The 26,165-nt window shown below is 39.1% G+C and overlaps 1 protein-coding gene across 1 annotated transcript in view; it reads right to left on the bottom strand.

Moving 5' to 3' along the window:
• CDK14 (cyclin dependent kinase 14) overlaps positions 1-26,165 on the bottom strand; it is a 496,763-nt gene that overhangs the window by 159,864 nt on the left and 310,734 nt on the right. The window contains exon 10 of the mRNA XM_087821147.1: positions 19,516-19,609. Within this exon, the coding sequence (XP_087677273.1) occupies positions 19,516-19,609 (94 nt within the window). The remainder of the gene's footprint in view (positions 1-19,515; positions 19,610-26,165) is intronic.

The raw sequence follows: 26,165 nt of genomic DNA, 5'->3' as shown, positions 1-26,165 counted from the left end.
ACCTTTCTAGAAGCACAGCATATGTTACGGCGGCTCCCAGGAAGGTCTGGTCTGAACACAGTCTCTAGGGAACCAGGCTACTGTGGCAAATCATCAAGGAGAAGAAACAAGCTTTTCTTGGCTTTATTCCGAAGGCAGCAGAACATGCCACCCCCAAATGTGCTGCTTTGTTATACTGATGATCTTGCGCTGCAGGTGACTGAAAAACAGCAAATGTAAGGAGAGGCTTCCTCTGAAGTCCCCTTATTTGCCTAAAGACAGATCCTCCAAAAGGAGCTCAAATGTCACAGATCCCCTTGACGAGAGAAGTTTCATCCGCCAGCAGAGACTGACTGCTGTCACAGGATAGCAGGCTGGAAGTTGACACCACACCCAGACAAACTGTCACAAACTATCACACCTCCCACCCGTTCATCTGTCCTAAAAATCATTTCCTCTCCTCTACCCCATCCCCTTTCCCTATTAAAGAAGGTATTTAGGTCTGAATTCTAAGCCGCCACGGAGCTACTCATCTTTCCCCGGGTATCTCCCACAATTACATGAGGATACATGTTAGGGAACTTTTGTTTTTCTCTTGTTCATCTGTCTTTCGCTACAAGGGTCTCCGCTAAGAACTCGGAAGGGGAGAGGAAAACGATTTCCCCTCCTCGACAATTCTGTCTCAGGAAAGCGAGTCACAGGCTGAACAAGGGGGCTGGCGTGGCCCAAGCGCCAAGCAGTCCCGGCGGAGGGAGGGCAGCTTCTAGGGGGAATCAGTGATACTGGCATCGGTGTGGGACGGGAGGGCGCACGCATCGTTGCCGATGGAGGCATAAACTGGTTCAACATTTTTGGAGGATTTGTCAAAATCTATAGAAATGTTCAAGGTGCACCCAACAGTCTTCTAGGAATCCTGTCTGCTAGGTAACGCAGGAGTGCATGAAGCCCCATGTAAACCAGGATGCTACCGCAGGGGGCTCTCCTTCCATGTCAGGAAAAACCTAGGAACGACCTTAATTTTCAGGACTAGGCGACAAAATCCAGGGAGTTGAAAACAATGCTTGTAACATGTTTTAGTGAAACATACAACACTCATGAGCACACACTGTTTATGCACAGGCACAGAAGAAAGGATAGACACAACTTTTCATCAGAGCTACCAGGGAGGGGATTACTGTGATGCTGGGGAGGATTTTAACTTCTGCATTCACATCCTTCTGTAGAGTGGAATTCTAAGTGCTTTTTAATTAAATAAAAAGAGACAACAAGATTAAATAAATTTAAAATAACTAGAACAGAATATTGACATGGAGCACAAACGGGGAGAACAACGAGATGTGATCGAATTAAGAAAATGAATTTGGTAATACAGGTATTGGTAGTAAAGAATTTCTATCAAGAATGTATAACGTTTTTCTGGGGGGGAAAAAAAAGTGAGCATGTTTAATGACTTTCTCCTTCCCTGTTAACAGCCACAGTCCAAGTTTCTGGATAAATGCAGCCGAGGCAGCGGAAAAATGGGACCTACGGGGAAGGGGAGTTTCAACATTAAGTTGTACCTTTAAGAACTAAAGAGAGCTATGGTGGAAAAAGTGTTCCCTGTTCCTTTTCAGATTAAAATAGGCATGGCTATGCTAATTCTGAACATGGCAGCAGGCTGAGTTCCCAGCTGCCCCACAGTCTAGTCTGGGGCGCTACCCGACTGCAGGGTGCAGCCATCCGCCCACAGGGATGGCTGACAGGAGCTTGCAGCAGAGTCTCCGGGACCAGCCTGTAGCCATCACCGCCTCTTGGGTGGGGCCAGGACGAGACTGGGTGTCTTCATGAACTGCTTCAGATCTCAAACCACAGCCGCCCACATCACCATCTGTTTCATGCCATGTGGACCCTAAAAGAAAAATCCGGTTTGGTCCTAAAAATACTATTTTGCCTCACAAGGAACGTCTCCTTGGGCACTGCCTCCCAGGCCTCTGTTTTACATAACATTAATTAGAGATGCTAATTCTGTGTCGGAATGGTACAGTGGCCACACCCTGGAATATGAAATTGTAAACCTTAAAATTGTGCCAAAATGTGTCATTTTATCCAAGTGTAGCAGTTTTAAATTGCTGATGTTCCAAGCCTCCCTGACCATGAGTTCTAACTGGACTGGAATCATAAGCCTGGACTGGAGTTAATCTTGTTCTTCCTTTGACTCACAGTGTGTAAGATGTTTTTCTCTTTTAATAATTAAACTATCATTTAATAATGAAATGAGCCTATGAGTTTGCATTTGACTTTGAGGAAATAAAGTCCCTGAAATTGTTAATGAGTACTCAGGGCACAAGTTAGGAACTCTCTCCTTTATCAATGTAATGCTACTCAGCCCCAAATGCACCATCCATTGCCTACTTGTGATACTGGAATATTTCTCCCTTACCAGCTGGCACAATTTTAAGTTTTCCCAGTAGGTGGTGCTGGAGGGACCTTGGAGGAGAAAGGATCTTAGCTTGATCTGGTGGCACCTGAACCCAGGCAGCACACCAGCCATACCACCCAGTTGGCCTCACTTTCTAGCTTTCTAGCCCTAGCCAGAAGTTCCCTGCCTGCCTGCCAAAACCAAGACAGGGTTTCCGGCTTGCAATGCCCTACCCACCAGCCTAGGCCCGCTGGTACCCCAGAGGGAGGCTCAGAGCTAGCTAGTCTTGATTGGAAGTTCCATGCCACTAGCCTCCATTCTGTAGTTGTAGACCAGCTCTGGCCCAGGGCAACCCAAAGAGCCTCCCTGCCAATCAGTGGGCTGAAGCCACACCTTTTCCAATGGGGTTTGAAACCCAAACTTGGGAATGGAGACCTTTCCAAGTTTGTTCCCTTCTTAGGTTCTGTCCCTTCATCTTTAGGATATCCTTTAGAATTCTCTTTTGTACCCTTTTTTTTAAAAAAAATAAATTATCTTTATTGTTGAAAGTATTACAGATGTCCCATTTTTTTCCCCATTGACCTCTTCTACCCTGCACCCGCCCCCCCCACCCCAGGCCTTCAACACACTATTGTCCGTCCATGGGTTATGCATATATGCATATAAATTCTTTGGTTAATCTCGTCCCACCCACCTGTCCCTGTCTTCCATACCCTTAATAGCAAATCTCTTGCAAATAGTTAATAACTCTATATTAAATCATACCTGTTTAAATTACAGTGTGGTTTCTGACTCCAGACTGGACTCTGATTGGTAGCCATTCATTGGAGAAGGTAGCAGCTTTAAACCTCATATTGGCTCTCAATGCTGTTCATTAATTTCATCATTTATTTCTCACTGTCAGTCAAGCACACTGCTTAATAAATTATTTCAGACTTTCTCTTGTATCCTTTAGACTTCATTTCAACCAACTCACCAGCAACTAACTATCAGAAGATGACATCAACTAATATTCATTAAGAACAAATAAGAGCTTCCTTCAAAATCTAAAATTTTAAATTTTTTACTTGCTCCCCTATTGATCTTGCTCACAATCTTTTCAGGTTAAAAGAAAAAGTCAAAATTGCCCATCACCAAAGCATCCCTCACCTCCCAACTTGATACATAACACATTTGTTCTTTATTTTAGATTTTATAGGTGAGGATTGTCCTTATAGTTATTGCCTTATCTTTTCTTTCTCTCAAGAGATTAAAGCTGGAGATCAATTTGGAGACTTCACAACATTACTGATTCTTCCTATTGATGAACATGGTATATCTTTCCATTCACTGTTCTCATACTATGTTCCTTGGAGTTGTACAAGTTCTTGGACACACACACCAGGGCTATTGTGGGGTATGGGGAGGGCGGTCAAGCAGGTGGGACTTGAGGGTTTCTGGATTATAGGTGAAATTTATTTCAAAAAGAATTACATTACTAACATTTTTTTTGAAAGCTATGGATATTCTAGCCTCATTCTATAGGTGAAGAAATGAATCCTGCTTAACCATGTCCAATTACAAATAGAGACAAGAGTAGAAGTTGAGTCTTCCAACAAGCAGTCCAGAGATCATGAGCTTTCATTCAAGAATTTATCTACAAAAATCTGATAAACTTTTATATTTACTACCTATCATGACATGGAGTCATAACTTTCATAAGTTTATTACAGATGGTAATGCTGTGTCACTTATATTGGGCCTAAACACAGTGTAATGCAAAGGTAAAGAGCTTTGAAGACAACAATTGTGTTGAAGCTGTGCTGGCTACAGTTACAAGAAAGATTTGTGTGTTATTTTAATGGAGGCAGCACAAAGCACTTAGGTCAACCAGCTGTTCTTCAAATCCTGCTAGGCGGTGAATACCCAAATTACTGCAACATATCCTAATTTTCCCCCTGGGGTTCAGTGGAATTAATTAAATACTAATCTTCTAATTAAAGAACAGAGCAAAAGGATAAAAAGAAAGTCTCCTTTTATACTCACATTTAGAAAAAAAAGTCTTGCCTTTTCCAAGAAAGGAGAAAATAAAAAGCAGAGCGACTACTGAAGGTACCTTCATGTCATGTTCTCGTTATCACTACATTATTTCTTCAGCAGGTTATGCTGCGACACACTGCGGATACAATCTCTTTGCTTTCTTCTTTCTTTTCTGAGTGAATTTTTTATCTTATCATCTGAAATGACAGGCTGGTATTATCAAAGCTGTGTATCCTGAGAGTTGGTAGCAGGCCCGAATTTCCTTTTTTCATTATTTTTTGTAGAACACACCGACCGTAGGGGTAAGCTATCAGCACCGATAAGTCTTCAAATTCTTACTAGGTTCCCGTAAGGGGAAAAGAAGGTACTTAATCTGTCATCCTAGACAGCATACCGTTCCTTCACAATATTTAAAAGTTGTATCATAAAGAGATGAATGAGAACAAAAGAAAAGGAAGCATTTCTAACCAAAAACTGCTGAAGAGCGTAAAGGTAAATATTTCATTCTCAGAAATTCTAAGACTAAAAACCAAAACCAAAAACAACAAATAAAACATAATACTTTTGCCTACTGACTTGTACTTGCTTTCTTCACTTAGTTACATATTTCTGAAACCGATCTGCCATTTGACCACCTTGCTCCCATAATGTTATGCTAATGAAGACCAAATAGATACGAATAAAAGATCTGAGATTACACTGATTTTTAAAACATGCCATCCTCTTAAGTTAATATGTTGGTTGTAGTTAAGATGTTGAGTTTCCTGAAGAACAAAGAAGCATTCTGAATCATTCCCTACAAGCTGCTCTTCTGACTTATCTCTAAATGTGAGGACCTCACTGAGAATGTCTCCTTTGTTATGGGTTTGAGAAAGACCCTCTTAAAATGAAATCTTTGTCTTTTTCTACTTTCTAAAACGTGTCCTTACTATTGTCACAGGCAGCTGTGAAGTGTCAAAAATTATCACAGAGCAGCCTGGGGTATGTGGGAGGAAAAAGTCAGAGTGCTCGTCTCTGTCATTGGAGAACACCTTGACGAACTATTATAATACCAATGGCAATCTCAGCATCTTTTTCTGTACCTGCAAGAGAGGTCACGACCTTCTAATACTTTCTTGGATTCTATCCCAATGCTATAAACATAAGGGTTGGCCTGTCAGGCCTGGCTGACATCAGTGGAAATAACCTGGAGTAAGTGCACATCAGCGAAAATAAAGCACAGCTGTCTGGAGGGCAGGATCACAGGAGAAGGGTCAGTAAAATACTGAGCAGTGAGATGGAAGTAGCCAACAGTAGACATATTTGTAGTTCTTTTTACCTTAATATAGAGTTCTGAACACTAAATTTAAATTAAAGGCTAGATTCCTGGCATTTGTCAAACTCAGTTATTGGGGTTCAGGACTACCAATGGAGGGAAGTCAAAGGCTAGAGGAAATGAGAGTTCTGTTGTGTTTCATTCAGCTTTCTAACTTTCTGAGCACAGGAACAGCAAAAGCAGTTGTTTTATTAAACACACAAATAAAATAAAAAAAACCCAGCTTGCTTCTTGTAGCATTTTCATAAATAAAATGATTACTTTGGAATCCAAAAGACAAAGAAATTTAAGTATCAGTTAGAGAGGAAAAAAATGCTAAGCTCTGGCTGAGTGGCTCAGCTGGTTAGAGTATCATCTGTACACCAGAAGGTTGGGGGTTCGATTCCCGGTCAGGGTACGTACCTAGGTTGCAGGTTTGATCTCTAGTTGGGGGGAGTACTGGAGGCAACTGACTGATGTTTCTCTCTCTCTCTAAAAAACCAATAACAAAAATATCCTCAGGTAAGGATTAAAAAAAAAATCTAAGTGGTGGCTGAGACAGAATAGTTTACTAGTAAATAATAATTCAGTATTTGTAAGTCAGAAAATAGTTGTTGTAACATACAGACCACTTTTAAAGATTCATTTCTATTAAAGTCACTGAGTTTAGGTGATAGATAATATGATACAGCACTTCTTACCCTTTCTGAAATAATATTGATACAGGCCTGTTCAAATAAATGAATGCTCCCATTTTAACCAATTCATACCAACTTAAATACACAGGAAAAAAAAGAAGGATCATCTGCAATGCCCCATCCCTGTTCTCTACTCCCAAAGTAATGATTATAGGTTTTTAATGCCTCTCCCTGACCTTGTTACTATGCTGCCAGTCATTTAGCTTCAGGATCTCTGTCCTGCCCAGGCCCACCCAGCACAGCTTTCATTCAGCTGCCAGGCAATAAGCGCTTTTACTGCCTAGGTGTCTGTTTCCTTCCACAAAGTGGCTCAGTGACAGAAGGAAGACATAATTCTTGCAAGGGGAAATCTTACTATTGACTCAGAAGAAGAGAATGGATTTTTTTGGACAGTATTCCACTTTGATTCATCTACAGCATCATTTTTCCCCCTCATAAACTTTATTTTATAGAGCAGTTTCAGGTTCGCAGCAAAACCAAGCGGAAGGTGCCAAGAATTCCCATATAAAAGCATCTCTTACTGTTTACAAAATTGAGCTTAATGTTTGAAAAGATGAACAAGCACTGTATTACATGTTTAATTTTTTTTTTTTTTTTTTTTTGCTTGATAGAGGATTGTAATTTCACTAAAGTTAATACCTTTCCCATTTCATATGTAATTGGACATCATGGTATCAGGAAGCTCACAACTATGAGACGAGCCATCTATATACTACCTGATTATTTGTCTAAACAAATTTTTCATTATAAGGAAGACCATCAGTAAGGGATTGGCAATCATATTAAGTTCCCTATGGTTTAGCTTCTGGATTTCCACAGAGGGGCACTCCCAGCCAGTACTAAGTACTACAAAGAAAACTCAATGAACATTGTGTCAAACTTCATCAAAGTAGACATTCACTGAAGCCCACTGCCGGGAGTATCCTAGGCACCCACAGCTGCTGTCTGAAATGAATCACATCCAAAGAGTCAATAATCAGATTAAAATGTGCACAAATCACTACTCTGTGTGAGAGAGAAACAATATTTCATTTTATCGGAAATAAGATGGGATCTGAGAAATGAGCCCAATATTATTCTCCAAAAAGGATTTTATTAACACCTTTCAGCTATTTGCTTTTCACATGGCAAACATGAAACATTTTTAATACTAAATTTTCATTAGAGCAAATTGATAATTTGTTCTACCGAGCTCCAATAAAATGAACTATGCATCTGAATGTTAAATCATAGTCACGTACATATTTTATTGGAACAAAAAGTGCAAAAGGAGAAACTAAAGGGAAACATGAACTCACATCTGTTTTTAAACAAACGAAGGGAAATTGTCTTTAATTTTTAAAGTGGTTCTTAATGTCATCCCCACAGAGATCTCCCAAAAGATGCATTTTTAAAAAAGAACACAATAAAGCTTAAAAAATGCAATAATCCCATTGGTGGGAATGCAAATTGATGCAGCCACTATGGAAAAGTGTGGAGGTTCCTAAAAAAATTAAAAATGGAACTGCCTTATGACCCAGTGATTCTGCTTCTAGGTATATAGCCAAAGAAATCCCAGGCACTAATTCGAAAAAATATATGCACCAACATGTTTATTGCAGCATTATTTACAACAGCTAAGATGTGGAGGCAACCCAAGTGCCCATCAACAGACAAGTGGAGAAAAAAGTTGTGGTGCATATATCCAGTGGAATATTACTGGGCCATAAAAGGATGAAATCTCACCACTTGCAACAGCATGGTTGGCCTCGAGTGTATTACATTAAGTGAAATGAGTCAGTCAGAGGAAGACAAATACCATATGATATTGCTTATATGTGGGACCTAAAGAACAAAATAAGCAAACAGACTTACAGAGAACAAACTGATGGAGGTCAGAGCAGAGTTGTACTGGGAAACGGGGTTAAAAAAAAAAAAAAAGTGATGGGATTAAGAAGTACTAACTGGTAGTTACAAAAGGTATGGGGATATAAGGTAAAGCACAGAGAGTAACCATACTGTAAGAACTACGCACGGTGCCAGGTAAGCACTTGAATTACAGGAGGGAACACTTTGTAACCTATATGAATGTCTATCTCCTCTGCCGTACACCTGAAACTAATACAAAAAAGTGTTGAATGCAAACTGTAATAAAAAATAAAACTTTAAAAATGCAGTAATTCTTTGCAATAATTCTATTATTGCGACTCTCTGCAGCATCGGGGTGCATGCTAATGGTTGATTCGCACAGAGTACTCCTTTCTCCCCCACACCTATTCCCAAATCCTAAGCTCTATTAAGGGACTAAAAGCAAAAATAACAGCATTGCAAGGTCAAGTCGAAGGGAGACAACAGAGAGGTTTAGGTAAAGAAACCAAGAAGTCGAGGAGAAGGAGAATTTGTAATTGGGAAATTAGGGAAAAATTCACTAAGCATTTCTGATATTTAAAAAGGTGGGTTATATTTAGACATTGGGGATAGAAGAGTAATTCCTGGCAGGTGTGATGGCACACAAGTTTGACAACACAGGGTGTGTCCCTAAACAATTCCTGTGTCTCTATCAGTGATTGGCCAACATGAAAGGTGAAGCATGACCTGGCCCCTGCTCTTGTCCTGAAGGAAAATGTACTCCCAAGTAGAAACTCAAGTTCACTGGCAATTTTAACATCTAGACTTATTCAAAAGTAACAGAAATCTGATTTTACATTAGACACAATACCGAGAAAAAAAATTAAATGAATGGTACATTTAAGATAGACAGTTCTCAAGAAAATGTGGCATACATACACACGCGCGCGTGTAGGTGTGTGCGTGTGTGTGTGAGAGAGAATACTATTCAGTCATAAAAAAGAATGAAATCTTGCTACTTGCAATGACATGGATGAAAATTGAGGGCATTATGCTAAGTGAAATAGGTCAGACAAAAAAGACAAAGACTGTATGATCTCACTTATATGAGGAATCTAAACAAAATAGGACACCAAGCTCATAGATACAGAGGACAGACTGGTGGTTGCCAGAGGTAGGGAATGAGGGGTACAAACTTCCATTTATAAAATAAATAAGTTGGGGATGTTAAAAAAATAAAACAAAACAGTTCTCAGTACTTTTCTAGTACAACTAAATTTATAGATAAGGAGATTTTAGGTAGAATACAAAAATGCCATAACCTCCACACTACCTGGAGAACGTATGCCTGTCATTTTCCAAAGAAACAAGAGAGGGGACAAATTCAGCTCCAAGGTCAGATCATCTGTTAACTTGACTTAGGATAAAACTGTTCTCCAGGGGACATGCTCCAATGACTTGGGTAGATTATTCTTATGATAAATTTTAATCAAATAGCCACAGCTTTCTATTGAGATATATGATAATGAGACATGAGAGATCAATGTAGGATAGAATGTTCTGAGGAGGCTTTTTCTTCTCTTGCAGGAGGTTGGGTAGGAGATGATACAAGGTCAGATTTTAAATGAACCCATGCCTCACAAAAGAGGAACAGCCTGGATGGATGTATCCTTGAGCGTACAGTCTTCTGAGGTATAAGAAAAGGTAGGGACGCAGAATGTTAACCAAGTGATCAGGACAGACAGGAAGTTACAGGGCTGGGATATGATGACTACAAATCTTCATTTGCTGTGCACACAATTCTAATAATAGTCACCTATTATTAACACAAAGCCGTGGGAAAGAAGCCCTCATACTTGTTACAAAGGAGTCCCCCAAGAGAGTCACTCCAAAACTATCCCTGTGAGAAGCACAGGACTCAGTCTGACAAGAACGATTCCTGTATTCTGGAGAGCATGTCTCCACGATCTAGGTTTTTAGGCTGCCGCAAAAGGCCAGAACATTTAAAACATGCACAACATTTCAAAGTATGACTCGTATCTTTAAGAGCATCCTTCTTAACCCAGAGGACTCATCGGCCAGGGCTTGCTCATATATTTGAAGACATAGAGAGAGGACTACCCCTGGGATTGATTCAGGAGCCCTAAGTGGGGACTGAGAATGCGTATTCAGAAAGTGATTCCCAAGTCATTCTCATGCACACTCCTGGTTACCAATCAGCAAAAACAGCCAAACAATTAAAAGGAGTATTTTGGTGAAAGGGTCAGCAGCTTTAGGATTTAGTTTCAGTTCTGGCTCTTATTAAACAGGTCTTCTTAGGCAAGTCATATAATCTCTGAAGACAGCTTCCTCAGCTATAAAACAAAAGCAATAGTACCTACCCTCTCCTGGTCATGGGATCCAAGGAAATGTATTAGTCACCTACTGCTGTGGAACAAGTTAGTCTAAACTCAGTGGCTTTAAGTAACAGACATTTATTATCTCACAGTTTCTGTTGGTCAGGAATCTGGGAGCACCTTTAGCTGGGTGCTGCTGCTCAGGGTCTCTCACAGGGTGGCAACGAAAGCATTAACTCTGGCCGTGGAGTCACAGGAATGCTCAGCCGAGGGAGGAGCCACTTCCTTGCTCAGGCACATGGGTGCTGCCAAGCCTCAGGTCTTCTCTGGCTGCGGGCTGGAAACATCAGCTCCTTGGCAGGAGGGCCCCTCCACGGAGCAACTTACAACACGGCGGCTGGCTTGTAATCCTCTTGTAATTTAGCCTCAGAATTAATACCCCTTCACTTTTGCCATAGCCCATCCATTAGAGGCAAGTCTCTAGGTCCAGCCCACATTCAAGGGGAGGGGATGACAGAGGACACAACTACCAAGAGGTGGGGACCACTGGGAGCCACCTTACCGGCTACCTCCCACAAGAGGTAACATAGGCGATGTTCTGAGGAATAGAGGACTTATCTGGGGGAGCACACTGCAAGCGATAACACATTTTAAGGCAGAATTTGAGATATAAAAATCTCTATGGACAACATTCGGAGAGTTTGCTGGGAAGTGTCACCACCCCCTCACTTGCCTCAGATGTGCCACACTATGGAAGTATTTCACCACCTTCTTCAGTCTGACACATCTGTGACCTTGTTAGTCAAAAGAGGAAGAAAAGGGGGGTGAGAAGTGAGGGACCTCGTGACCCACCCGATCACGCTCTGTGGCGATTCACACTTTCATATTACCATGGGAAACAGTATTGTAATGGCTGGCAGAAGTAGGGGAAAAACAACAGAAACCTAGCAGCTTGAAAAAACTGCTTCCCAGGCTGTTTTTCCCTACAAAGCTGTTTATCAGCTCAACACGGTGATATGCCCTGATGAAAATTTACATCATTTCAGTTCTGGAGTTTTAACACATGGCCCCAGCATTCTTGAGATTCTTCTCATCTAGCACAGAGGTCTGTGTCCCCTCCCCTTGACTCTGGGTGAGGCTTTGAGACTGCTGTGATGGGTAGAGAGTTGCTGTATGACCTCTGAGGCTAAGTTAAGAGAAACTATGTAGTTTCCATCTGGTCCTCTTAAGACACCCATTCTTAGAGCCCAATCGCCATACCATGAGGAAGCTCCAGCTACCCCACATGGAGAGAACCCACTTAGGGCCTTAAGATGCCACAAGGAAAGAGGTATTTGGCCAGTTCCCAACTGCTCCAGTTTCTCACTGTTTCCACTACACACACCATCTCTCTGAAACCATATGCGAGACCCCAAGTATAGAACTGTCCAGGACAGAAAGGAAAGGCTCTGCCTTATGACTCCCCATCCAGCAGCTAAACAGACCTGAGCTGATGTGTAATCTCCCTGGAGGGAGGGATTTTTTTCCTCCTTGCTTTTCCTTCACTTGTCTGTGGTGCACCCTCACCTTGACTTCTGCGGCACTGTGCTGTTCTCTCCTGGTCCAGCTCCCACCCACACCCTCGTGACAGACTGTGAACGTCCCCGAGGCTCAGGCAGGGCTCCAAGGCACCTCCCCCTCCACCTACTCCTTGTTAGGAACTGGTGTGGCCCAGTGAATGAGCCCTTCATCTTTCTCTTTCTCCTGATTCTGTATGTTTTGCGTACGGGACATTTCCACCTGGCTCACCATCACTGAAAGTCCAGGAACTGGAGCTCACTTCTTCCAGTCCCTCCACGGCCACTCCTCAACTTCCCCATTATTTTTGAGGACCCTCACTAATCCACAAGCTTGAAACTCCGAAGTTATCTTTGACTCCTTTCTTTCCTGTATCCTTTATATCCAGGAGGTATCAAAACAATTTTGCAACAACAGCCTTCTGATTTGACTTTCTGGAAGAAATTCAAATGTAGCCCAGATGACAGCACTTTTGAGGCGAGCAGAGACTGTGCTGTTGGTTTACCGTGGCCTGTAGGCACAGTGCCTGGCACAGAATAGAAGTGTAATAATCCTGCTGAAAGAATAACTGAATGAGATAAGAATATGTGATGCTTCCTGCAGCATAAAAAAACACAGGCAAATTACCTAGTAATATTAATATAGCAATGCATTAGTACATTTGGGCACATTTATAAGACATTATAGTGTAATTTAAATAATATTTTCAAGTATATATTAATGGCTTGGAAATTGTTCCCTATTTAATGTGAAAATAAAAAGAAGCTGGATACAGAACCATACATTTATTACTAACCCAACTGTGAAAGCGTAGGAAAGAAATGAACAAAAATGTGTAACACTGGTTACCTACAAATGGTGATCTTTATTTATTTTCATACTGCTTTTAAATTCTTCTAACCACTTGATTTTTTTATAAACTTAGCATTCTGAAAAAGATTTGCTACCATGTAAATAACGATGCCTATCAAAAAGGCTTGCGAGAAGCACGCACAAATTCAAAGAGGCCTGGGTTCCCCTACTTTGTTTCGCTAAAGTCGACTTTAAAAATTGTTATTTAATAGTTTCAATAGCCTTCGCCCCAACATGTACTGCTTAGCTCTCTACTTCTGTCAGTCTTTGTACAGTTAGTTTATCATTATATCATACTATATCAATTTTGCTAAAGCCATGTTAACATTATTACTCTCTTATTAAAAAATTATACTGTCTCATTATTACTTTATAGATAAAATAAGGTAAAAAGTCCTCAATCTATCAAAGTCAGTCTTGAACATCCAATCTCACCTTCTACCCATACAGGACGGACTCTGGCTCCTGCACTGTCACCTGATGTCTCCTGTCTCCCTTATTCCACTTTAAATCCTCACTTCAAAACTTGCTTCAATGCTTACAAAGAATTTCCTTAGCAATTTTATCATTAAACACCACCCACAGACTTTATGTATAATCTTGTAATATCATGCATTTTAGAATTAAAAATGCTTAGAGCTGCAAGACATTATTGAAATCATTAGTTCAACTCCTCCCTTTGGAGATGCAGAAACTACAATCCAATTACAAGGTAACTTGTTCAGAGAGAATAAAAACAAAAGAAAATGCCTAGGATCAGCACCCAATATTTAACTCGCAAAGCTCAGTATTTTAACTAAGACAGGACCTATTGCTAACACTGGGTCTCTCATTCACTGGCCCATGGCTCAGCAATTATTTATGACTCTGTTCCTAAAGGTATGCTTGCTTGCCCACCCTGACTGTTATTATTTCCTCCAGGGCAGGTATGCAGCACACAATTCCTTCATGTCTCCACTGCACCTTGTGCTGCAGAGTGAGAGCTCAGAAAGTTTGGCAGAAATGACCTCAAGCAAGCCTAGTAATGGTAGCGATGATACAAATCTCAGATATCAATATTCCATCTTAACAATGTGGCCGCTACATCCAATTGGAATAGTAATAACCATTTAAGGGGTCAGTGTCAGCTTTCTCTTACATTCTATATATGGTTGTCCTAGCCAATCATGAAACCTCAGGGTTATGGTTCCAGCTGAGATCCTGGCTACTGCCTTGGCCAGTGTGGCTCAGTTCGTTGGAATCTCATCCCATACACCAGAAGGTAGAGTTTGATTCCCGGTCAGGGCACATACCTAGGTTCCCGGTTCGATCCCTGATCAGGATGTATTTCTCTCACATCAATGTTTCTTTCTCTCTCTCCTCCCCCCTTCCTCCCTTTCTAAAATCAATATAATAAAAAATAAAAAAGATCCTGGATAGAGAGCCAGGACAGAGAAACAAGGATTGGAACTGGGTCTACAGACTACATCTCTACAGTCAGTCTACTGCAAAACAGGCTGGCCTAGGGAATGATCTGTCTCGAAGGGCAGTCTGAGTAGTAGTTTTCTAAGTTGCAAGTGGGTCTGCTACACACACTCACACACTTACCCACTTTTAAGTCCTGACTGACATATACACACAAGAAAGAAAAACATTTTAACAGCTGTACCAATCAAACAATGTGCAATAGGTTAACAAACAACTGGTGGGTGAAATTCCATTGTAAGCCAGAAGACTCACGAGACAGGGAAAGGTGAGACCCTCAGGGTTAAAACATTCAAAGGCAGAGAGAACAACCCAAACAGAATCATGCCAGTCCCTCTGTCCCGGCTGCTGTACATCAGGCCATGAGCCACACAAGCCCAGAGCATCTGCCAAAGGTCTCAGACAGCTGCGCAAGCACTCTCTGCCATTTGTTCAGCTGTTGTGAAGTGAGAGAGACGCATAGTCCCAGGGCTCCAGCAAGCAGATTTCTTTTTTCAATTCAGAATAATGTGATTAGAATACAAATTTTTTATTAGTTCTGATTTTTGTCTCTCTAAATATATATTTACCTGGATGAATACATCTACTGCTTATTTTTGCAACTAATGAAAGTGAATAGAATATATCATGCCATATTAAAAAATGGGTAGTGCTGAAAAAAGAAAATAAATCACCGTTTTCACCTAAGAGCAGTTATTGCTTAAAGAACTAAGGGCCCATTCACCTGGCAACTCAAAATATCTTAAATATAATTTGTCAAAGTTCTATCACTTTCCTTCTTTCTTGCATATGAGCATCACAATTTCAAGGAAAATGATTTAATGGTGAAATTTCAAATCATAGCATAGCCAGAGCACCTTACAGTTATCAACAGAGTTACGATGCAGAAATAAATTCATTGGACTTGTTAAAAATGTGAATTGCTCCTTTCCACTAAAGAAGAGAGAAAAAAAAAACACCATCAAAAGAAAAATATAAAGGCTTCGCTGACTGATCTTTGTTGCTTTTCACATTTGTAATAAAGACTCACTGTGTGGAATTTAATTATATTAGTTATCTTGGTAACAAGCTATTAATTTTGTGCTTCAAAGTTATTAACCACCTTTCTGTATACAGTTCACAGGCGAATAAACGGACTTAATCCCCGTATTAAACTACAAGACAAACCAAATAATCCCATGTTTCAGGACTTCTCAAAGTTGATTACCTCCTTGGCAATGCTTTACCAGATGCCAAAGACACAACTGCTGCTTAAAAAAACAGTCCCTGGCAGTTTATATGAGAAGCTGTGAAAGTGGATTTAATTACACTTTAATAGCCATTCCTCTCCAGACCAGACATAAAAGGTCACCAAGGAAAAGCATTTTTCCCCAGTGACTCAACCATGTTGGGTTAGTAGAATGTCTTCTTCCAATGATTGCACAACTCCTGAGAGCATCTGCTCGTAAAACATGACATATAGCTAACGTTTGCAAATTTAAACAAGTCAGCAGAGAAAATAAAATATTTAAGATCATAACATTTACTGTCAAAAGAAGTTTGTAGATTTCTTTTTTTTTGACCATGTCTAATTTTTCAGAGTAAAACATAACATTTTAATTCTAAAGCAGCAATTTTAGAAGATGACATGTATCTCCTAATTACCAAAGGATATTTTACTTATAAGAAGCACTATACATGTAAAATAACTACAGTAAAAGATAGAGTTATTATCATTAGTCAGGATGCTTATTTGCATTTAAGGGCCTCTGTGCTCTAACAGGAGCAAACAGTAGTTAAGGATATCAATATTGCCATGGGAATTTACAATGATTTATTTCTTTGATTTATTAAAAAGTTAGTCATAGTTCAAAGGCCTCTGAATACCCATAAAATTAGGAAATTATTGCCATAAAATAAGAAATACAAGCAAAATCTTCATACAGGAAGCAATCCAACAGGATAGTACTTATTGGAAATTACTTACATTATAAAAAGATATTTAAAACAAAAACTTTGACTAAGCTATATCTATAGACTACGATTTCATGAAACTCATTTTTTTGTTCTATTGCTAGAGAATATACCTCATTTCTAGTATAACCATTTCCTTTTCTTTTGAATCCATTCTAAAATAACATATAGGTAAAGATATTTCTCTGATGCACCCATCAGTAGATGAGTGGATAAAACAGCTATGGTACATTTACAAGATGGAATACTAATCAGCCATAAAAAAAAAATTTACCCTTTGCGACAGCATGGAGGGACCTGGAGAACATCATGCTAAGTGAAATAAGCCAGTCAGAGAAAAACAAGTACCACATGATCTCACTCATATGTGGAATATAATGAACAAACTGAACTAACAAGCAAAACAGAGACAAACTCATACATAGAGAGCAGGCTGGTAGCTCTTGGGTAGGGGGTGCGTGGAGGCAGGGGGTATGGAGGGATTGAGCAATAAAGGAAAAAGAATAGAAAGAATTCATCGACATGGACAAGTGTGATGACTGGCGGGGGGTGGAGGTGGGAGAGGGTATAGGGTGAATAAATGGTAATGGAAAAATTTAATTTTTAAAAAGCTAAATAGTTGAAGATGTTTTAGTATAATAATCTATTTAAGGCACACATTAAAATTCCCACATCTGCTATTATTTTTCAATGATACAATATATGAACAAGTTCATTATAGTCTTAAGGAAATAACTGGAGAAAAGTTATTTAAAATAAAGAATGGAGTAGAAAAAAGCAAAAGAAAATATGTTTATAAAACTGTACATTTATGCCAACGGCCATAAAATACGAATAAAGGAATATAACTTATTCTGGGTTGGTAGAGCTCAATTTTATATCATTTCTTCCTAATATAGTCTAGAGGCTCAATGCAATCTCAGTGAAATCAGCAAGGGATTTTCTTGGAAATAGGGAGAAGGAAGTGTTCCATGAGTTTAGATAAAAGGATGGATGTGTAAGAACAGTCAATAGACTTATGAAAATTAACTTTTATTGAAGAAAGGACTTTTAATTCAAATAACTGTTAAGTAACAGGATAACTGTACAAAGGATATTTCTGCTTATAACAGTTAAAAACTAAATAAACTATGCAAATAGCATCTCACCCTACAATGAAACACTCCCCTGTCATTAACAATGATGATAAGTTTCTAGGTTTATTTTTCAATGAAAGCTGTTGATTACATATGGTTAAGTGAAAAAAAAAAAGTAACAAAACAGTGCACAAGATATGATTCAATTTTCTTAAGGTGTAGAAATGGTAGATATGCATCAAAAGACTAAATGTGATATTTCTCTGCATAGTAGAACAAAGGGTGATTTTTCAACTTTTATACTTTTTGATATTGTGGGAATCTTCCATTATAAAGATGCATTATTATTATAATCATAAAGCATTATTTTATTATTGTGTGGGAATTTATGGATAAGAAATAATAAGTAGAACTGAAAAGAAGTGGCTACAAAACAAGACTCATATACAGGGCTGGGCAAAAGCAGGTTTACAGTTGTGAGTATGTGAGAGTTAATTGTTGCATTATTATTTATTAATTATTGTGTTATTTGCCATATGCACAACTGTAAACCTACTTTTGCCCCATGCTGTACATGCTGTTTAAAAGAGACCCACTTCAGATCAAAAGACACACACACACTGAAAGTAAAGGGATGGAAAAGGTATTTCATAAAAATGGAAACAGAAAAGAAAGCTGGGGCAGCAATATTTACTTCTGACAAAATAGACTTCAAAATGAAAGCCATAATGAGAAGATGTAAGCCTTGTAAACATTTATACACCCAACATAGGAGCACCTAAATATATAATGCAAATACTGAAGGACATAAAGGGAGAGATGGATAGTAATGCAGTCATAGTAGGGGATTTTAACACCCCACTGATATCAACGGATAGATCTTTCAGACAGAAAATCAACAGGGTATTTACCATGTGTCAGGAATAGTTCTAAAAGCACTTTATATGTGTATTAAATCAATTATTCCTCAAAATGACCTATGGGGTAAGTCTCACTATTATCCCTCATTTCTCCAATGGGAAATGAGCTAAGTCCCTTGCCCAAGGTGACCGAGCAGGTGATAAACCCAGGTCACCTAGCTCTAGGTCACATTTTATTTTTATTTTCTGTACATTTAAAAATTTAAATATTTTAAATTTTAGAATAGTTTCAGACAAGTTACAACAAATAGTATAGAGAGTTCCCGTAGATCCTTTGCCAGTTCCCCCTATTGTTAATATCTTATATTACATGGAACATTTGTCATAGCTGAGAAACACATTGATATGCTGATATGAACTAAACTGCACACTTTCCTTGGATTTCACTAGTTTTCCCCTAATGTTCTTTTTCTATTCCAGGATTCCACCCAGGATACCATATCACATTGAGTTGTCATGTCTTTGTCACCTCCTCTGGGCTATGACAGTTTCTCAGACCTGTTTTTGATGACCTTGTTTTTGATGACCTTGACAATTTTGAAAAGTACTAGTCACATATTGTGTAGAATGGCCCTCAATTTGGGTTTGTGTGACGTGTTTTTCATGCCTAGACTGTGCTCATGGTTTTGGGAGAAAGATCACAAAAGGAAAGTGTCGTTCTCAATACACTGTATCAAAGGCACATGCTACCAGCATGATTATCTTTGCCGACAACCTGGAAAACCTGGCTGAGGTATGTTTGTCTGGTATCTCCATTTTAAAGTCACTATCCTCTCCTCCCCTCAGCTGCTTTCTAAGCTCTACTTTATGGGAAAAGGTTACAGATCAAAGCCCACATTTAAGTGGGTGTTAAGAAGGGGGATATCTATATAAATTATTTGTAATTTTTCTGTTGGAGCTCTCATTTTGCCTCTGAAAGCCTGTCCTTTCTTACCATTTTGACATATTATTAATGTGCAGTAGTTTAAAAACATAATTATTAACAAATTTATTGCTTTTTCAAAGGTCCAAAAATATGTTAGAATTAAGTGTGACAACCGATAAATTTGTTTCAAATTATTTTCCACTACCACTGTGGAATGTGTCACTAAAGGATGAATTAGAAACCAATTTTTCTCAAAAACATTCTGTAAAGAACTTACCAGAAATATTCGTTCAAGTTGATCCTGAATGTCTTTCATTCCTGGAAAAGCAGCAACTCCCTGGATCATTTCAACAAAGATGCAGCCAACTCCCCTAAACAGAGAAGAGACAATTGTTACAAAAACTTCAATATATTCTGCTTAGAAAAATAAAACTGGAATTAGAACACCTGCTCCTAGAGAGAAACAATGAATAAATAAGGTTCTCAGTGAGAACCAGGGGCTGTTAAAGATACACCTAGATCCCATAGCTTTCTTTCCCGTCTCTGTCTACTGCCCTGAAAGGAATTTAAATACATGCAACTATACTGGGCTCAAAAAAAGGTGGAAACCAATAAACTCTAAAACGTGGTGGCTCTACCTTACTTACAGGATACAGTCCAGAAACTGCTTACCCTGATATAGAAGCCACCAATCCCTGGTATAGGCAGAGAGCTAATCAAATACTTCTGCTGGGGCTTTGGAGACCAAGTCACTTGGAGCAGAATGAAAATAAACTTAGCATATGTAGATGGGATAAGTCACATTAGTGTCAGAGAACTAGGCCACCTTCATGCAGACCAAGTTCCCTGAATTGGCCTGGTTCCTGCCTTTCTAAAGTCTGGATATTCAGATAATCCAGTGTTTTTGCTAGATCTCTCTACCAACATTCTAGCAATTCTCCAAGATTTTTTTTTTAATGGCTCTACCTTGAATGAGTTTGTTTCCTGAAAGTATCCTAATAAATCATGAAGATATGGGGTTAACTGCTGCACTCATATTCAATTTAGGGTGAGCAAACCCTTGTTTCTTTACCTTATTTCAGGTCCTCTAGAGCAGAGGTGGGGAACCTTTTTCCTGCCGAGGGCCATTTGGATATTTATAACGTCATTTGTGGGCCATACAAAAGTATCAGCTTATAAATTAGCTATGAAAAAAGCTCCCACATTTATTGAATTTCAAGTCCTGCCTGCAGTAGCCTTGGCAGGGCCAGACCAAATGATTTCACGGACCAAAGTGGACCGGATGTTCCCCACCCCTGCTCTAGAGGTTAAAGACAAGGGGCCTACTTCTCTATAGCTACCCAGTTGTTATCACAATTGTATATAAATACTGTTTTGAATTAAAGAAGTAATGCATTTACAGAAATCTCTTCTCTAGTATACCACATAATTTCTATCCAAATTAAACACCAATAGTATATAGAGTCAAAATGAACAAATACAAATGCTACTTTGTATAAAAAAATAATTCAAGTAGCAAAGAATTAATTTCAAAAATCAATGTACTAGGCAGATGGGTTTTAACATTTTTCCTTTAAGATTTGAGACACAATAGAGGTATCGAGAATTATTTTATTAGCATATTAAAATGCAATGATATTCTTATAAATCTTAGGGCTTCAGATGTCCAGTTAGGTGTAAAATTTCAATTTGGTGATTTTACAAATTTTAATGCAACAAATTCTTTTCTAAGACTACTAACCTGCACCTTTATTGTCATCTTATTTACATTTACATAAACTATCTCAGGTTTAAATAGCTACCTGCACCTTCCTTTTCTAGTATTCAGAACAAACCCTCTATTCTCCACCTTTGGGCCTTAGTCTTTCCCACCACGAGCTCCGCCTGAGTGTGAAGACCCTTACTAGAAGGCACAGCCGCCCCTGCTGTCTACCCTGCTAAGCTAGCTGGTGAGGTAACCATTACACTGTCAGGATTCCTTACAGAAATTCTTTAACCACTGCTTGTGCTTAGTCTATACCATCTCCATAATATGATACTTAGAACAATTAAAAGGCAAATCTATGCTGTAACTCTGCTCAGCGGGAAGGCGATGATATAGCACATCTGTAGGCTCTTGCCTGCTGAGCTAGCGAAGGCACCTGAACTCCCATTTCTAATGGATGTTTCCTATGACATCACTTTTCAAAGATGCCTTAGGGTATACTAATAAAGCTGAGAGAATTATACTTCAAGAATTTATAAAAAGAGATAGGAACCTCAAGAAAGTTAAAAAGTAGAAATATAAAACATATCAACATATTAACACAGCAGAATACTTTATTACTGGAGCTGCCTTACTGCCAAAGAGCAATAAAAGCCCTTCAATGTAATCTGAAGGGACTACCACCTGCTTTCCTCTATTCCCCTTCCTACTCTGCATTAGCCTGTGCGCTCTCTTGATGGATCAAGTTGACTGACCTTAGCAGTTTACTTAGAAACAATTCATCCACTTATGTTCTACACTTATGATAAACTTATTTCAGTGCATGTCTCCTTTAAGTTATTGCTTCTTTTGACAATTTGAGTAATTATGTAATTATCACTCACTTAGTCTAAATTTTCCAGAAATAAGAACTGGTCACAAAGCTCACAAAGTTGTCATAAGACACAGTGTGTTTAAATACTTATTTTAGGATTAGTTACCTTGTAAGATAATATATAAAACATCCACCATGCTTACACATTTTTTAATTCTTCTGAACTCAAAACTTCCAAATTTAATTTATGCCACAGATGTATAAATAGGTTTTTATCACAAGCTGAATTGATCATTTCTGTAATTATGAGCAGAGACACTATTTTTTAGGCCTGAAGGTCAGTTTTGAAACTCTTATTTTAATAAAGAATATAAAATTATGAATAAAAAATTGGGTACAAAAGTGAATTTAGAAGCCCTAGCCGAGTAGCTGAGTTGGTTAGAACATGATCCCGATACACCAACGTTGTGTGTTTGATCCCCGGTCAGGGCACATACAAGAAGCAACTAATGAATGCATAAATAAGTGGAATAACAAATTGATGTTTCTCCCTCTCTCTAAAATCAATCAATCAATTTTTTTTTTTTTAAAAAAGGGCATTTAGAATGAGAAAATAAATCAAAAAGTCATAAAAGACTTAAATCTAACAAACGTGACAAATAGTATAAAACGTAGAAAAGTAATGTAACATTAATAAACTGACACACCTCTCTGATGCTTTTCTTTCTAAAATTTTGCATGCATAATCTTTGATTACCTCTTCTGTAACAATTCTATAATGTCATCTGTAAAGAAAATACAAAGAATACAGAGATAACTTAGTCTTTCCTTTACCATAATGATGACCTTTTCTGATAATATAGAGAAAAGTTTCTTTGTTTTCCTTCAGCTTCGATTCTCATTATTGGTATAGTCATGTAAATTTTCAAAACTGCTGTCAATTTTAGAAAAACGTCTATCAAGCTCCTTACAAGTATATCTGTATACTATAAACACAGTAATTCTAAAACAGTCTACACAATTCCCATGATAAGATACAAGAGGATATGCTCGTCGCAATGCGGAGAGCTAGGAAGGACTTGTACTCTTGATGACTTAAAGGACAGGACCTGATGGGTAGGAAGTGATGGCGGCAGGGGCGGGCATGGGAGTTCAGGTGGAGACAGGATCCAGTAAGGAAGGAATCTAGACAGAGCCATACGCCGTTGTTTTGGCTCTGAGTGGAAAACGGAAAAGTTAAAAAGAGAAAAGTCCATATTCTGCACTAAGAAGTTGGTGTTTATCCCTGGGCTAGAAGGCCTCAGGTTTTTCCTGCATCTCAATACAGTGGATAAAGCTTGCTGGACACACGTGTGGGGAACCCAGATTACAGCTCAGGAGATAAAGTAGCTTTGAGGACAGAAGCAATTGCAACCACTAGTTGTAAGGCCATCTTGTTCTTTCCCACTCATGGCAGCAAACGACTGAGACGAACAGGAGTATAACCTCTATTGGGGGCAGGGGGACCACACCCAGTAATGCACAAGGGTCCGAAAGCTATGGGCCACGGGCTAAATCCCACCCAGTGCCTGTTTTTATAAAGCCTAGAAGCTAAGAGTGACTCTTACATTTTGAAATGGTTAAAAAAAAAAAAAAAAGGCTATTTGGTGATATATGCACGTTATATGAAAGTCACATTTTAGCCTCCATAAATAAGGCTGCACTGGAACACAGGCACACTCCTTCATTTGCATTGTCTATGCCGCTTTCTCGTCATGGCAGAGTTGAATAATTGCTCCAGAGACTATATGCCCTGAAAAGCTGAAAATATTTAGTCTGGTCCTTTACAAAGTTTGCTCAACCCTTATCAATGTTATGCTCTACATGCATTAAAAACTTATAAATAGAAGAAAAATCATCTTTATCAGTTATGGAGAAAAAGTAAAAGAAATTACATATTAGGATTATTTGTGAATAATTACTAGAAATGGACTCTCAAATAAGATCTGTTTTTTTGCTACGTTCCTCAGCAGCTTTCTGTGACAGCTATTCTTTCAAAGTTGCCACAGTCAGAGAAAGACAAATACCATATGATCTCACTTATGGGTGGAATCTAATGAACAAAATAAACAGATGAACAAAACAGAAAGAGAGGTATGGATACATGGAACAGACTGACAGATGGCAGAGGGGATGGGGGGACTGGATGAAAGGAGGTGAAGGGATTAGCCAAGGAACATGTGTGTATAACCCACAGACACAGGCCACAGTGTGGGGAGACGGTGGCAGTGGCTGGTGGAGGCGGGAAAATGGGGGGGAAATGGGGACATCTGTAACAGAATTGACAATAAAAATAAAGTTAAAAAATTGATAGATTCTTAAAACTTGATTTAAGGTGAATATTTTGATCTTTAAAGTATTTTTAACTTAGAAATAAGTTGGGAGAAAATGGTGACTTTTAATAATGGTGTTTCTACAACCAGCTCTATCAGAATTTCTTCTCAAAATAGAGGATTTGGTGAGCTGATGTGAATAATGGATTGGATGGAAGGAGGAGAATTTACTTTTAGGAAGTTTTTAAAGAAGTTTATGTTTTGTGTTTAGAAGACTGGGGAGCAAACTCTTACTATTGAAAGTACTACCTATTATTTTCATAAACAACAGAACATTTCACTCGATAAATGAAATTTTAGAAATATTAGATTTCAAGTTCTTTTCTATTCGCATCCAATATCAGTGTGTCTGTGTAGATGAAAAGAGAGGAATCAGATTTTTTAAATGATACCTTGAGCTTTTTTCTTCCTTAAAACCAAGAGTGGAAACCGGAGAGAGTGGAGACACCCGCACGCTCTCCAATCCCATGTCACACCTTCTATCCACAAGGCTTTCTCTCCTCCAGCCGTGCCGGCTGCTGTCCGCTCCTAACCACGCAACGCTCTTTCCCATGTCACCATCTGTGCCCGAGTTGCTCCCTCTGCCCAGAATGCACTGCCCCTCATTCTGTGCATGGATAACTGCTTCTTGCTATTCAGGGCTCAGTCCAAATGGCTCCTTTCAGAAATGTCTTTCTCAGCCACCATATGTGAGGCAGGCTCCTCTTCGCTGCCCAGGCCCCATGTCTCACCCTCCTTTCCCTAGCATGCTTCCTTCACAACACTCAAAGGATGTTAGCTTGTATTTGCTTTTTGGGGGTGTGTCTCCTCTAAATGGAAGATCCAAAAGACAAGGAACAGGCTGTGGTCATCAGCTTGTCCCCAAGGCAGGGGGAAGTGTCAGGCACATAGTATGGGCTCAAAAATATTTGCTGAATGAATGAATCAAAAGCAGTGCCACTCTCCCTCCGCTCTCCCTTTCTCAACTACCAAGTGAGAGCTGAGCTTAGGGACTTGTTTCCAAAGAATATGGAAGTGGGGGTGGGGGTGGAAAGTAACTCGACAATGGAGAAAACTGGCGAGCAATACCTTGACCATGTGAACAAGGTTAATGTGAACAGTGATAAGTCATGTGGACAGCACACACCCTTGATAGATTGCGATAAGGTCACTTCAACTCTACAGCCTTCCTCCCCCGAACATCAAGACAACTTCAAATTGAGAGACATTCTGCAAAATATCTGACTAGCGCTCCTCAAAGTTGTCAAGGTCATGAAAAACAAGGACAGTCTGAGAAACTACCATAACCCAGAGGAGGTTAAGGACACAGGATGACTACATATAATGTGGCATCCTGAATGGGATCTTAAAACAGAAAAAGGAAATTAGAGAAAAACCAGTAAAATAAAAGTAAAGTTGTTGAGTTAATAGCAATTTATCATTGTGGGTTCCTTACTTGTTGCAAATATACCATAGGTAAGATGTTAACAATAGAAGAAACCAGGTAAGAAGTATATAGAAACCATCTATTGTCTTTGCAAGTTTTCTGTAAGTCTAAAACTATTCTAAAATCAAAAGTTTATTGCTTGGCTGGTGTGGATAAGTGGTTGAGTGTTGACCCATGAACCAGAAGTTCACGGTTCGATTCCCGGTCAGGGCACATGCCCGGGTTGTGGGCTCGATCCCAAGTAAGGGACGTTCAGGAGGCAGTTGATCAATGACTCTCTCTCATCATTGATGTTTCTCTCTCTCTCCCTTCCTCTCTGTGATATCAATAAAAATATATATTTTTAAAAATCAAAATTTTATTTTTAATAAAGGACAAACTGATGGACAGCATCTCCTTGGGACAGTATATAAAATTTGTCATTTAAGTAGAAGAGCCACAGCATTTTGAGTTTTCTCCACATGAGAAAAAAAAAACACCTCTGTGCATTTTGATGAACTTTTTCTTGAAAACAACATAAGTCCACCTAGAAGTGCAGGCTAGAATGTAAAATGCCTGTTAAAGTTAACCTTAAATAACCTGGTCAGCAAATTAATTAAAGATTAAGTTC

This window comes from Miniopterus natalensis, chromosome 10 (genome assembly GCF_054644295.1).
Source record: "Miniopterus natalensis isolate mMinNat1 chromosome 10, mMinNat1.hap1, whole genome shotgun sequence".
Taxonomy (NCBI): domain Eukaryota; kingdom Metazoa; phylum Chordata; class Mammalia; order Chiroptera; family Miniopteridae; genus Miniopterus; species Miniopterus natalensis.
Note: the sequence above shows the minus strand (reverse complement) of the source record. Positions and strands in the feature narration are given on the sequence as shown.